This window comes from Panthera pardus, unplaced genomic scaffold, assembly GCF_024362965.1.
Source record: "Panthera pardus isolate Hobbes unplaced genomic scaffold, ASM2436296v1 HiC_scaffold_20, whole genome shotgun sequence".
Taxonomy (NCBI): domain Eukaryota; kingdom Metazoa; phylum Chordata; class Mammalia; order Carnivora; family Felidae; genus Panthera; species Panthera pardus.
Window position 1 is genome coordinate 66,016,233 of NW_026526766.1, and position 14,375 is coordinate 66,030,607.

The 14,375-nt window shown below is 43.2% G+C and overlaps 1 protein-coding gene across 5 annotated transcripts in view; it reads right to left on the bottom strand.

The window, feature by feature from the left end:
- ABCA1 (ATP binding cassette subfamily A member 1) overlaps nucleotides 1–14,375 on the bottom strand; it is a 135,786-nt gene that overhangs the window by 94,493 nt on the left and 26,918 nt on the right. For all 5 annotated transcript variants that reach the window (XR_008424289.1, XR_008424288.1, XM_053908144.1 and 2 more), the window contains exons 3-5: nucleotides 10,459–10,552; nucleotides 6,335–6,476; nucleotides 4,920–5,038 (exon numbers count right to left, since the gene is read on the bottom strand). Coding sequence is in view for 3 of the 5 variants with exons in the window: in XM_053908144.1 (XP_053764119.1) it covers nucleotides 4,920–5,038; nucleotides 6,335–6,476; nucleotides 10,459–10,552 (355 nt within the window). In the remaining 2 variants the exon portion in view is untranslated. The remainder of the gene's footprint in view (nucleotides 1–4,919; nucleotides 5,039–6,334; nucleotides 6,477–10,458; nucleotides 10,553–14,375) is intronic.

Here is a 14,375-nt window from a genome sequence, read left to right on the forward strand (position 1 = left end):
CCAGTTGACTTGGGTTCACATAAGGGAATCAACTTGAAAATCACATGTGCTGGGATTTTACACTTTTCAAAGTACTCTCACTTGACCCTCAAAATACTCTGTGAAGGAGAAAAGGCAGGTATTTTCTCTCACTTTTATTCTCCAAAGGTCCACTGATGGCTTGCCATGTGTCTGCTACTGTGCTAATACGTGGGGGAGAGTCATGAACAAGGCCCAGTCCTGCCCTCAAGAACTACAGTCTAGGGAATAGTCCACATCACTGGGTACTCCCAGGTGATCCCCCTATCCAAGTACTGACCAAGTTTCTAAGATGAAACATTTTCAGGCTGTTTTGCCAAAGTCCCAATTTCAAGGCAAGGAAAGGTGAGGCCCAGAGAGGTCGAACAAATTGGTGAAGCCAAACAGTCAGCCAGGAGCAGAAGGGGAAATGAACCAAATCAGATTTATTGTGTGTCAACTATGTGCTGTGCCTCCACCATTGACCATCCACAGATGTCATCTGATTTGATGCTCAATGACCCTTGGGGTAGCTAATCTCTATGTTCTAGGTAAACGGAGGGTCAGAGATAATCTAAATATGCCCAACATTCACAGATAACGAAGGGGAGAATCTGAATTTGTTCCCCAAACAAATCTTAATCCAAAGCCCCAAACTCTTTCTCTTACACCAGCATTTTCCAATTTTCCATCATTTACAAACTGCTCTCACAAGTTTTACCATATGCACATAAAACTATGTATTCTTTAAATTAATTTTCTCTAGTTTACATCCTTCTATGCAATAATCCCCATGAAGTTGCAATTTGATATGGGTTAAAATTAAAAGTTGTCATCTGTCTGCCATTGAAATAATCTCAGATACTACACAAAAGTCATCGAGAGAAACACTAATCTTTGCCAGTCTGCATCTCACAGAGACAGAATATAAATCTGTCATTTCTTGTAGAGTTCCTGAGAATTTGTTCAATTTTTGTATTTCCATTGGGTTGCAGTCATGATAGGGACTTAGGAAGGATGAATGTTCCTCATATGGACTCCCAAACATTAATTTAACCACTGCTTACCCTGTGTGGTTATAGGTTTAGGAAGAAAATAATAAAATGTCCAACAAGTTCCAGTGATGAGGAAACAGGGTGGGGACCCTCTGTAAGGCTTCCTACATGGGTTTCTCATTAGGACGGTTTCAAGAATAATTAGACTTGTCTATGATTTAATTCTGAAAATTAGAGGCCTTTTTAGTTGAAAGATTATTGTAACAGCACAAGAAAGAGAATTCTGTAGAAACAGAATTTCATGGAGCAGCACACATTTAGCTGTGTTCCATTCCTAGATTAACCTGGTGGCTATGCAAACTTGGAAAAGTTCCTCCCCCTTCTAAGTCAGATTATTTTCTGGAAGTTCCATATGAACAGAGGCCATATTTGTTTTGTACATCTCTGTGTCCCAGCACTTAGAACAGTGGTTGGTACATACTACGTTCAATAAATATTGGCTGAATGATTGAATCAGTCAACCCATTTATCTATAAATGAACTAAAAGACCTCTAAGGTCTAATCCAATAAGTAGAAGTGAAATCACACTCTCTAGCCCAGGAAACCATGGGAATAGGAGGTAGTATCTGAGTAGAGACCCCCATAAACACAAATTATCTGTGGATAGTTCAATGAATCTAGCAGATACAAGCTGAAGTAAATAACAAGTCCTTCAATTAGATCACAGGAGCAGGAGTCCAGCACAGACGACACCATAGGCTGGTGAATCCCTAAGAGCCTGAGCGATAGTGTCCAAAGGGGCTATTAGTCTCCAGTGGACTGATCCAAACCTCAAGCCTTGGTTTATAGTTATTAATGTCTTGGATGAGAACAAAGAGAGCTATTTATCAAATTCCTACATGACAGGCAACAGTAAGAAGCAGCAAATGTACACATGGCAAAATCAGAATCTAAAATGGTTTGGGTAGGACAAAATGACATAGGGAATTAAAAAATGTAAAATAAAAAAGAGACAGATTATTTTCCCTCTCGGTTCAAAAGACCAACAGCATGATTAAGAAATGGAGAACAAGTAATTTGCAATACTGTGTATTTAAAAGACTGTAATTTTGGCTGATTGCACATGGAACAGAACTCAACAGTGTGACGTGGATGCCAAAAAGTCTAATGCAATCTCATATTGCATTAACAGAAATATAGCTGCTCAGAACAAGGGAGGCAAAAATCCCCTTCTACTCTGCGCTGGAATACTGCTGTGATTTCTGATCAACTTCAAGGAGGGCATACACACACTGACACACAACCAAAGGAGAGGCAGAAATAGGAGCAGAAAAAGCAATCCAGAAGAGGAATGAAGGACATTTAGCCTCGAAAAAAAATCAAAGACTTCAGGAAGAAACGGGGAAAAAAATCACAAGAGCTGTCTTTAAATATTTCAAGGGAAATGGAATTAGCCCCACTGTCTGGAAGGTATAGTGGGAGTAGTGAATATTTTCTGCTAATTAGAGCTATCAATACCCAAAGTGAGCTGCCATGTGAGAGGTAGGTCCCATTCAGGAAGTAGGTGTGGAGCAGAGAAGGTTGATGAGGGCAAGACTCCAGACCAAGGGTCTGTCCAATCCCGCCAATGGCAGGATAAGAGGGCTAACTAAGCCCATCATACTGTGAGTAGGGCTCTCATTGCAGATAAACACAGGGCTCTCAGTCAGGATGTACGTGGACATACCCCAGGCTCGGATTCTCTCTGAAATCTACAGTGCTATTCGAATTTGGCAAAAAGTTACTGATTTCGCCTAGGAAGAAACGCCATCCCTGTGCATTTCCCTCCATTCTGAGGCCCAGGTCAGGAATGCAAGCCAGGCAAAGAAAGGTGGAAACAATTTAAGTAGCTGCAGCACAGAAAAAGGAATGGACCAGTGAATGGAGAGATGGGTAATAAGCACTGGAATGATATAATCAAAATCACAGGAAACCCTCTCTCTTCAGAGCTTTGCACAGAACGTTTTTTGGACATAGGTTTGTCTTCTCTTCTCCACCCTAATTCATGTCTCCAGCTGCTCAAAAAGAAAAATGGTTCTGTATCTAACGAAGCTTCCACTAAGATCTGAAACTCTGCTTAACAACTCAGCCCCATCAGTAAGTCTGTTTCTCCAGCCATGAAGTTGAAAGGCAGAAGAGAGAGGCCAGGTGCTCAGAAATGCCTCACTGACACCTACGAGTAACACTGGCTCCCAGTTATTACACATCTACTACTGTGCCAGACACTGTGTTAGGTTTGACATTTTACGTTGCAAGCTACCCGTTATTTTATAGCTGGAGAAATCAAGGCTCAGAGGGGTTTTAAGTGGTTTGCCCAAGATGTCACCACTTCAAAATAATGCTAGCTCATATTCACAAAGTGTTTTCTATGTGCCAGGTGCTGTTTTCAAGCAATCACATGTTATTCCCCACAACAATCCTACGAGATAAGTTCTCCTATTGTCCCCATTTTACAGAGGAGGAGAGTGGCCTAAAAGGGCCTAAATGACTTATTTACAAAGTCACAAAGCTGCAAAATAATATATCCTACACGGTCTCTCTGTAGTAGGAGAAATAACCCTAGCTATCCTCCGGTCCACCAGACAGGGACCCTCCAGATCAGAAAGGACTGAGACTTTGGTGGCTGTGACTACGATTGGTGCTGGGACAGACACATGTGTACAGGGTTAGGGGCCTACAGGGCAAGAGGATGGCCAGGCCACACAGCACGGAGTGGTCAGCCAGGAGCCCCTCGCAGCCGACCCAGGCGGCTCAGCACAGCCACGCCTCTCTTGAGGGGAAGCAACACCTGCTCCATGCCACCCACACACGACTCCGTGTGTCATCAGTTCCCACACTGCTCACTGACTCTTCTCTTGCCCAGCGAAAGCATGGTTCTGTCTTCCCAAGAAAACGCTCCAAGGCTGGTTGAAATTCTAGCACTTTACACCATTTCTTCTTTTGCCAAGTGGGTCACAAACTGGGAGGCTTTTCAGCAGAAGCTGACCCTCCCTAGCCCTCCCAAAACACCAAAGTCAGTACAAAGTACTGTCTCGGATGGAGCAGTGGCAACAAGTGGCCCATGATGGGGAGTAATAACGTATGACCAACATTGTTTAGAACCACAGGGTGATGATAGAAAGCAGACCGACTCTCGGTCGGCTTCATTATTGCTTTGCAACTGTCTACAGACTGTGTGCACCGGGACTGCCTGCACTCCGGAGACCGCTACCCCTGCACCCCCCCCCCCCCCCCCCCCCGCCCCTTGGCTGGCCACTGCCTGCCTGGAAGGCTGCTCCGTGACTCTGACTCGTGCAGCCGATCCCTGATGCAGCAAACCACCTGCTCCTCAGACACTTCCTCAGTGGCAGGCGAGAAACTACCCAGGTACTCACCAGATCGCAGATAAAGACCACTCTTTAAAATCAGACTTCAAATGCCCATCAGACTAAACCGAATGACCAGGGGGAAGATGAGCTGCATTTCCCTTTTAGAAATAAAGGCTTAACTTTCACCTATCCATACCAAGCTGCAACTCTAACCGCTCTTATACGCATGTAATTATCCCCTGTCTATAAATATGCCCATTTGCAGCAACCATACGCGCAACCCCAAAAAAATGAACTTGGCAGCAACCTGCACCCCCCAATTGTCCTAATGCTGGGCCTGTGCCATTCCTCTCTGGGGACTTTTCCTCTGTTCCCAGGAGGAGGCCAGCAAATTCACAGTCGGCCTCGTTTCTTCTCAAACACCTCCTGCAGAGAGGTCTTATGGCCCAGCCACTGAGGAAGAAAGCTCCCCAGGAAAGAGCTAAAAGGAACAAGTGCCAGGCCATCCGGGCTGCCATCTCACCCCCGTGCAGGTCAATTTCCAATTATGAACCAACACACAGAAGGCTTTGTGCTTACTTGAGTTGTAATTCTCAATCTGCTGTAATGTCCTTAGAACTTGGTGCATGTCCTTCATGCTGGTGTCTTTCTGACTGTATAAAAGAAGCCGCTGAGCATCTGAGAACAGGCGAGACACACTGTAGGAGGTGCAAGAAAAGAAGAAAAGCCCCAGTTAGACCAGCTGCCACTCTGGCTTGAGGAAAGTACCTGCCAGGAAAGCATGCCCCAGCCTGGCTGCCAGGTCTCCTGTGGGCCAGCTCCGGTCCCCTCCTACCACTTCCCACCCCAGCTCCATGAATACCCCGTGCTCCCGCCCACCTGGCACAATCCTTTGCCCTACACGCTCTTCCGTGTGTGCACACAACCAAATCTTATCACCCTGCAAGGCCCAGCCCATGTGCCTCCTCTCCAGGAAGCCCTCCCTTATACACACACACACACACACACACACATCCAGGGCCAACTTATCCATGAGACACAGTAGACACAGTGCCTATGGCCCAGAATATTCTTAGGGGTCCACAAAATTCTTTCATTTCTTTTAAAATCAGAATAAAAAATGAAATTCAGAAATTCAAATGAATATATATGATGATGAATTCAACCTAGATTATATTCATTTTTTTTACCAACAGTTATAAAAGGGGGTCCATGAAAGCTACAAAGCCTGAGGTCCATGAACACTGTAATGTGGCCCTGCCTGCCCCAACTGCTGCTTCCTCAGAACTTGTCCTAATACATCTCGTAGAGTCCTTTGTCTGCTCCAACTCATGCCACGGTTCTGTGCATTCCAAGAATCTTCAATCTTCAATCTTCCTCACTTCGCAAACACTTATCAAGTCCATACTATGTCCAATATTGAAGCCGGGAGCCAGGGATACAAGAGCAAAGAAGCAACATCCTGGCTGTCAGAGAGCTCATACCCAGGGAAGAGAAAGACCTGCAGACATAGGGACACTGCAGTATGACAGGGCAGTGACAGAGTAAGAGCAGATCTGGAAGCAGAGGACCAAATTCTCTGATCCTTAGCCATGAGCTCCTTGAGGGCAGGCCCCCTCCCATGCTCACCTCTGCACCACCTCCCCCAGCTCCGAGAGCAGCCATTTCAGATGCACAAGAAGTTTTGCTAAATGAGTAGGATAATTAATGGACAGAACTCTGCTATGTCTCCCCTTCCCTACTTATTGACCAGTTTCTAGAAATATGGCCCCCAACCACATGACTCTTAGCTACATACTGTTACTCCTAAAATGCACCAAAGTAAGGTCCCCATAGTCTTAAATCCTGGTGGCAATCCTCCCAGCCCTCATTCTTCAAACCTTTACAAAAGCAACTTCACTCAAATTCAACCATTCAAAATTCTCTGGAGGTTGAGAAAGGAAGAAAAAGTATTAACTGACAAGTTTGGAAAGAAAACCTGATATAGTACTTACATGGATTTGTTAAAGTTTCCAACAACTCCAGGGGCCTCACCAGGAGTCGGATAACGGAAACAAGGGTTATTGGCATTACAGATAATCCCCTGAACCCAAGGAAGCGTTCCTGCAGAGGGCATGGCTTTGTTTGGAAAGTGGCCTATGAAATCAAGAAGAAAAACACAAAGAGAAACATTAATTCTTGAAGTGATTCCGGGACTTGATAGGAACCTTTATCTCTTTTGGTTCCACCCATATATTGCTTCATCCCAATTCTGTCTGTCCCATTACCCACATCACAGAGACCAGCCACCTCTGGACACATCCTACCCTGAGTCAGAAACTTGGCATCAGATAGTAGTTCTTAATCTACTTGACATCACCTGGGGAATGGGATTCAAGGCCCCAGTCCTGGGGAAGTGACGACAGTAGTAGAGGAAGACCATATACAAAAAGTGCCTGATGTGTAGCAAGCACTTGGCCATCATTATTCGACCTTCCACCTCCTGCCTTACCTTTCAGAGATGTGGAGGGGCCCTGGGAATGACCTTATTAGCCAGTTCCTTCATGCTCTAAGGAAACCACAGCCAGATGAAGTGTCAGGTGAAGAATGCTCAAGGAGACAGTGGGCAGGACTAGGAGTGGAACCCACATGTCCGTGATCCTGATCCATGTTCCTTCCCTTATTCCTGAGGTACTGTCCTCTGCTGGCCAAACACCTCAGTTTCTCCTCCTCTGCCAGCTCACAAGCTCCTCAAAGGCACCTAATAACCATGCTGACTTGGGATCAGATATCATCTGTGAAGCTATATTTGTTGTCATTGCTGTTCTGTCGCTTATCAAAACACTGAGCCCCATCCCATAGGTCACCCCTTCACTCTTCTTTCCCTTCATTATGGAGGCACTTCTTACAAACAGCATGACTGGGGAGTCTGGGACTGGTCCCATGTGTCAAAGGCACAGATCGTGTGAGGTTGTCAGCTACAGGTGCCCCTTACGAGGATCAAGATAAATGAATCCTGGAACCAGGAGCTTTTAACGTGAGAACCAAGCATGTGTGGTTTGGACAGAAAGGCCATGGCTCCAGCTTTCATCATATTCTCTGGATTATCTGTGATCCTAAAAGAGTTAATGGCCATTAAAAACAATGGCTCAAAGCACCTGAGTAGCTCAGTCAGCTAAGTGTCCAACTCTTGATTTTGGCTCAGGTTATGATTTCAGGGTCGTGGGATCAAGCCCTACATCAGGCTCTGCACAGACAGCTCGGATTGTGCTTGAGATTTTCTCTCCCCCTCTATGTCCCTGCCCTGAATGCACACACATCTCTCTCTCTCCAAAAATAAATAAATAAACATAAAAAAAAAAAACAAAACAGTGGCTCTAGGTGATGAAGAACTATGTAGCTTTACAGATTTTGAGGTTAGACTAACTGGGTTTCACATCTAGTCCCCAAAACTTGCTAAGTAGCAACTTCAGCCAAGTCACCGAACTCCTGCCTCGGTTTCCTGATCTGTAAAATGGTGATAAAAATACAATCTACTTCACAGAGCTGTGGTGAGTATTGCATGCATTCTTACAGGCAAAGCATGTATCAGAGCGCCTGGCACAGGGTAAAGGCTCAATGAGTGAGCCTGTCAGGATTACTGAGGCACTGTGGTTGTGCGCCTACAATAGTACTCACTCTGCTACTGTCCAGCCAGGAACAGCCTCTCCACCTCACAGCTACCACCATCCTCCAAAGCAGGAATCCTGTTTTACTCATCTTACTCTTTTCATACAAATGTGCTAACAAAGTCTACCCAGAAGGTAAACTATAACCAGGAGTTTGCTACCCTTTGCAATTTCAATATTGGGGTCCTTCTTCCTTTTTCTTCCATCCATAGTCCAACCAGAGAGGCAACATCCAAAGCAAGGATGTGACAAGATCTGATCACTGTGGCCAACCTCTACAGGGACTCTGGCCTGTTGAACATTTACTCAGTTAACCTCCTTATCTCCCTGTTAATAGTTCAAGGAAAACCAAACAAGGTCCCTTGCCTAAGTCAGCTGCTCTTCATGCAGATGAAATTTATGTAACCCAACCAAATGCTCGAAGAATCAAGGGATTCTCCTCTTTAACCTCCTGGAGATACTTGGCACCAAAGACAGGGTAATGTTGGTCCATGCAACACAGGGCAATGGAAGGCGAAGTTATTTTAGACTGATCCTTGTGGAGTAAAGCAAAGACCCTTTCCTATAGGTTGTATCCCCCAATGTGGTGGGGAGGGGGGGGTGGGGGAACAGGATGGGGACTTGGCACTGGGTATACAGGAGGACAATCAAATAGCATAATGGACTCCCAGGGCCCACAGAAGTGATTACGACCTTAATGGCTCTTGACCAAATCGGGGAAGATTTATGGGGAACAGTTATACACCAATCCTTTATTCCCAGAGAAAGACACTTCTGCAAGCTTTATCTGAGCTCTCTGTTCTTCTGGCTATGTCCCTAGAAGGTGGTGAGAGCAGGAGGTAAGGTTGCAAGAAGTACACAAAGGGGGATTAAAGTCTCACCTGCCTTCTGTAAGAATAGGAACTTCACATTTCTGAGAATCTATAGTCTACATCCAGAGGGCTCTGGGTTAAGATTTCACAACTTGTCCAAGAGCACAATCTCAGCAAGTAGTGTAGCAAGGATCCAAACAAACCCCAATTTGTCTGATGCCAAGGTCTGCGTGATTTCTACTACACCATCTTGCCTGTTTGTGATCATTCCTGAGAGATTATAGCCTAGCAGATGAAAAAGCGGAGTTTTCCCTAAAATGTGTACTTCAGTGAAGCTTAGGGTAATGATTCAATAAAATCAAACATGCATTCATTCACTAAACTTCAGGGCACCAAAAGAAAAAGCAGAATTACCTCCCTGGCCCACAAATTGAGCGTAGATTTCATTTTATGCTCTTTTCTTTTTTGGTGAGATCAGAAAAATGACATTTGGTAGAATGTTCTTGAGGTTTTGTGGGTTTCATGTTTTTGTTTTTTTAACTTCAATAGGTATAATATGCGCTAGCAAATTAGCAGGTAAATAACTGTCATTATGTGCTGTGAGACGGATGGGACCAGACCAAGAACACAATTAAAAGGTGACCCTAACCCTATCTCTTCCCAGAGGAACAGTATCCTGCAAGCCTGTAGAGCTGACAGGATGTGAGTGGAGCTGGTTAATGGTAGGAAAAGTCATGGAAGCAATGGAACAAAGATCCCAGTTAAACCTCCCACATAAATATTGACCCTTTAGACGGGGGCATTTCTGCAGTCAGTCTATCCAGCACGCCTAGCCAGGAGACAAAGACGGTGATTGCAGAACAACACAACAACCACAAGGGGTAGGTGCTGTCATTCTCTTAGGTACAGAGAGGCTAAGTCACTTGCCCCAGGTGATATGCCTAGTATTGAAACCAGGATTCAAACCCAAGTAACTTGACATCTAGAGCTTGTGTTCTTAGCCATTACTATATTTTCTACGCTGTTTTCAAGGCCACCATCCAAACACATGATTGGGAGTCTGATGATCTGATCTTAATTTCACCTGTTACTTATGGGATATGTGACTTTGGGCAAGTCCCTGCACTTCTTGGAGCCTCAATTTACTTACCAAGAAATGAAAGCAATAGATAACAATGAGGAGTCTATCATACAAGGTTGTTATGACAATCACACAAAAGAATATTAGTCAATCTGAGCAGTTCTATATAAATGCTGCTTAAAATTATATGTTTCCATGATTTGCAAATTGTGCAGTAAAGACGTAATGCATATGAAAAAAACTGGCAGGGTCCAGATGACAGTTGAGTTAAGGCACTGCCCCAGGAGGCTTTTTTAATCACCACTTTCTGACTTATGGGTAAGGTTATTTTACTTTCATGATCTAAAATGGATGAAACAGATGTTGGCTATTATTATAATTACTGTTATCACCATTCGCTAAGACTGAAAATGGTTTCCTGAGTTCACGCCTTATCAAAAAATTAGAAGCTTTTCTGTTCCAAATCATGTGTGGTATTTCCTAAAGATAGCATCTTGGGACAGGTCAAATGTAGCCTGTGTCCACTACCTGGATTTCGCTTGCCAGGGGAGTCTCAGGCAGGATGCTCAGATACTTACATTCATGTTGTTCATAGGGTGGGTAGCTCAGCCGAACAGAGATCAGGATCAGGAAGATAAATAGGGGCCAGGCCACTTCCAGCAACAGCTGACACTGAGGGGGGAAACAAGACAGAGTGCTGTGAATTTAAAAAATAACATGGATGCCTAATGCTCTTTGGCTTTGGGAAATCCACAGCAAAGTTAATTAAACAACTGATCAAATCTCCAGCCTCTCCTACCACTCTCCAGGCTTTAACAACACTGAATTGTCTACAGTTCTCATGTTGTAACCTATTACTCCATACCTCTGTGTTCTCCTCAAGAAAGGAAAATGCTTCCTATCCTGCTTCATCTGGTTCACTACTTACTATTCGTTCTTCAAGACAGACTTACTCAGGCATCATTTCCTTTACTAAAATCTCAGACTGAGCTTAGAAGCCCTTCTCCTATAATAGTAACTGGTGCATATTCCTCCCAGAGCCTTTTCCTCCAGCCCCTGAAATCATCTATCACTGGCCTCCTCACCACAATATGAGCACCCCCTGAAGGCAAACACTCCCGTCAGCTTTGCATTCCCAGCCCTGGGACAGTGTCAGGTAGGTAAGGACCATTTGTTGAAAGGAGAAAGCCAGGCAGCCTGCTGTGCTAAACACACCATCTCTGCTCCTTTGTATGCACACAAAGTTGTCCCCCATTGGGCTGAGAAAGGTCTCCAAAGCACAATGGAAAATCACACAGAGTTCCATATTGAACTGTGTGCCTCCAGGACTGGAAAGCTGGGAAAAGTGCAAAGTTCTTCTTCCCCATCCATCAAGGTCTGGGTACCATCTTCTCCAGTGGGTTAGATCAGTAAACTTACAAGTAAGCATGATCCACTGGTGAAAACAATATGGTGTCTCTAAAGGAAAACCCTGCCTCAGTGAGTTACCAGGGGATAAATAAGTCTAGGGACAGTATGGAAATCATTAGACATGATTCAACTGAACTGGGGGTGCTCACGCAAAGACTCTCACCTCTTTTATTCCCTTCATTTCTAGACTCTAACGTTCTAATTAGGATGAACACCAAAGAGCCCAGAAGAGTCACAGGGCCTTGTGGTTAAGAGTAATTACAACTGTGGCTGCAGAGCCATAAAGCCAAGAGAACACTGACCTAAAATCCTCCCTTCTTTTTTTAAACAGATTTTTTTTTCTTGATCTTTAAGTACATATATTTTCATTGTGAAAAATTTGAAATTAAAAAAATCAAGGGGGTGCCTGGGTGGCTCAGTCAGTTGAGCATCTGACTCATGATTTTGGCTCAGGTCATGATCCCAGAGTCATAAGATGAAGCCTAGCACAGGGCTCCACGCTGGGCATGGAACCTGCTTGGGATGCTTTCTCTCTTCCTCACCCTTCACCCCTACTCCATTCATACTCGCTCTCTCTCTCTCTCTCTCTCAAAAAAAAAATCCAGAAAAGTAGAAAAAAGTAAACACAAATCACCCTTAATCCTACTTCCTAAAGATAATCCCTAGTAAACTGAGCTAACAAAGGCTTTCTGTTAATATTTTTTGCCATTTCTATGTATACATGAATATTTTTCTCTACAAAACTGACATTATACAGCATATTTTATATTTATAAAGCAATTTTATATTTTGCTTTTTTATTTAACATCATAATGGAAGTCTTCTATGACATAAAATATTCTCTTAAAATATGGATCTTAATGGCCACTTTGATATTCCATACTGTGAACACATCATAATTAATAAAACCTCTCTGTTCCTGCTGTCATTTGTTGTTGGATTTTGATATTTTAAATAACACATTTTTAATTTCCAGAGACCTTTGTTATGGTTACCTACTAAACTCTTTTTAAATCTTTTTGGAAGGAAATACAAAGATGATAACAGTGGCTATCTTGGGGTGATAAGAACATGGGTGACTTTTCAAAATACTTTTCAGTGCTGGGGCTGGGGCTCAGTTGGTTGAATGTCCGACTCTTGATGTCAGCTGGGGTCATGATCTCATGGTTCGGGGTCATGATCTCAAGGTTTGTGGGGTCAAGCCCTACATCAGGCTGTGCCTGACAGCATGGAGCCTGCTTGGGATTCTTTCTCTCCCTCTCTCTCTGCCCCTCCCCTGCACGTGCACACTAGCATACCATCTCTTTCTCTCTCCAAATAAAGTTTAAAAACATAAAATTTTTTTCCATTTTAAAAATAAAAAACTATCCTGTGTTTCCTAAATTTTCCATAATGTATATGTATTACTTCTCAAATGGAACAAAAATCCACTGTTACCATATATCCATAAAGAATAGTTTACACTATTTGACAGCACACTAAGGGGGAAAGAAAAGACAAATGAGTCTTTTGGAAGAAAGCACATGTCAGTGTGGGGTCTCCAAGACCGAAGATGTGGCTAATCTTCCTAGTATTTCTCTAAATAATCCCAAAGAAGCAACACACATTGAAATCTCCAAGATTTCAAATGACATTCACTCTCTTCTACCATCAAAGTTGAAAGCCCCTCCTTGGAGTTCCCCAGGTACTCAGTGCCTTCATCAGAACATGGCACAGGAGGGACCCTATTTAAAAAAGAGTTTCTCCCCCACTATCACTTTCTTCTCACTAAGCCTGCCACCAAGAAAGACCTAAAAAATGTTCATTGAGTAAGAGAATGAACTGATGTTTATAAAATAATACAGATGAAAATACAAATCAGTTTGAGCCCTCTGGAAAAGCAATATGAGTATCCCCTTTCACCAAGTAATATTCCTACAAATTCACCCTACAGAACCAAATTTAAAATATCAAAAAGCTGTACACATGAAGTTATTCAGCCACTGAAGCATTGCAATTACAAAATACTGGAAACAACTTAGCTGCACAGCAATGGGAAATGATTAAATTATGGTACATCTACTGGACAATATATTGTGCAGTCACCACATCTATGAAACACAGACACTATTAAACATACAATAGTAAGTGAAAAAAAGCAGAGCACAAAATTGTATGTTTTACAAGCTTATAGCTAAATAAAACCATTCACAAATATCAACAGGAATAAAACTTTTTAAAAATGGCATAACTGTGGGGGTGCCTGGGTGGCTCAGTCGGTTAAGCGTCCGACTTCAGCTCAGGTCACGATCTCGCGGTCCGTGAGTTCGAGCCCCGCGTCGGGCTCTGGGCTGATGGCTCAGAGCCTGGAGCCTGCTTCCGATTCTGTGTCTCCCTCTCTCTCTGCCCCTCCCCCATTCATGCTCTGTCTCTCTCTGTCCCAAAAATAAATAAACGTTAAAAAAAAAATTTTTTTTTAAAAATGGCATAACTGTGAATGAACTCAAAAAATAATGAACTCAGAAAAAAACAAGAACAAAAATAAGTGAAGAGTATGAGTAAGATAAACGGTGGTCATCACCCTTGGTGCTCTGAAGCTACCACCTGTATATTTAGGATAAACAGTAGCTACCATTTATTTATTTAGAGTCCAGTACATAGTAAGCACATTACATATGGATGATCTCATTTCTTTCTCCAAACAACCTTGTGATGTAGGAACCATTAATGTCCCCATTTTATATGTGGCAAAAATATATATAAGTAGGGGAAAAGGAAGAGTAAGTCATAGAGACAAAGGCAGAATTGAGATTAACTGCTAGTTCTGCCCAACTATAGAGGCCAAATGACATTGACACAGCAGTGGCCCAGGTGGGAAGTGACCCCATTCAGTGGCATGGTCACAAAACATCAACTAGTTCCACGGAGGTATAATGAACTCATGGTCTATAGATTTTTAACAGTTACAGCCAATGGTGAGCACCTACTATATACCAGGGATTTTTATACATCTCATCTCTAATATTTAATTCTCATAATGACTCTGTGAGACAGGTTGAATCATTACCATGAAACTAAGGTTTGAAGAAGTTATCACCTGTAGCCT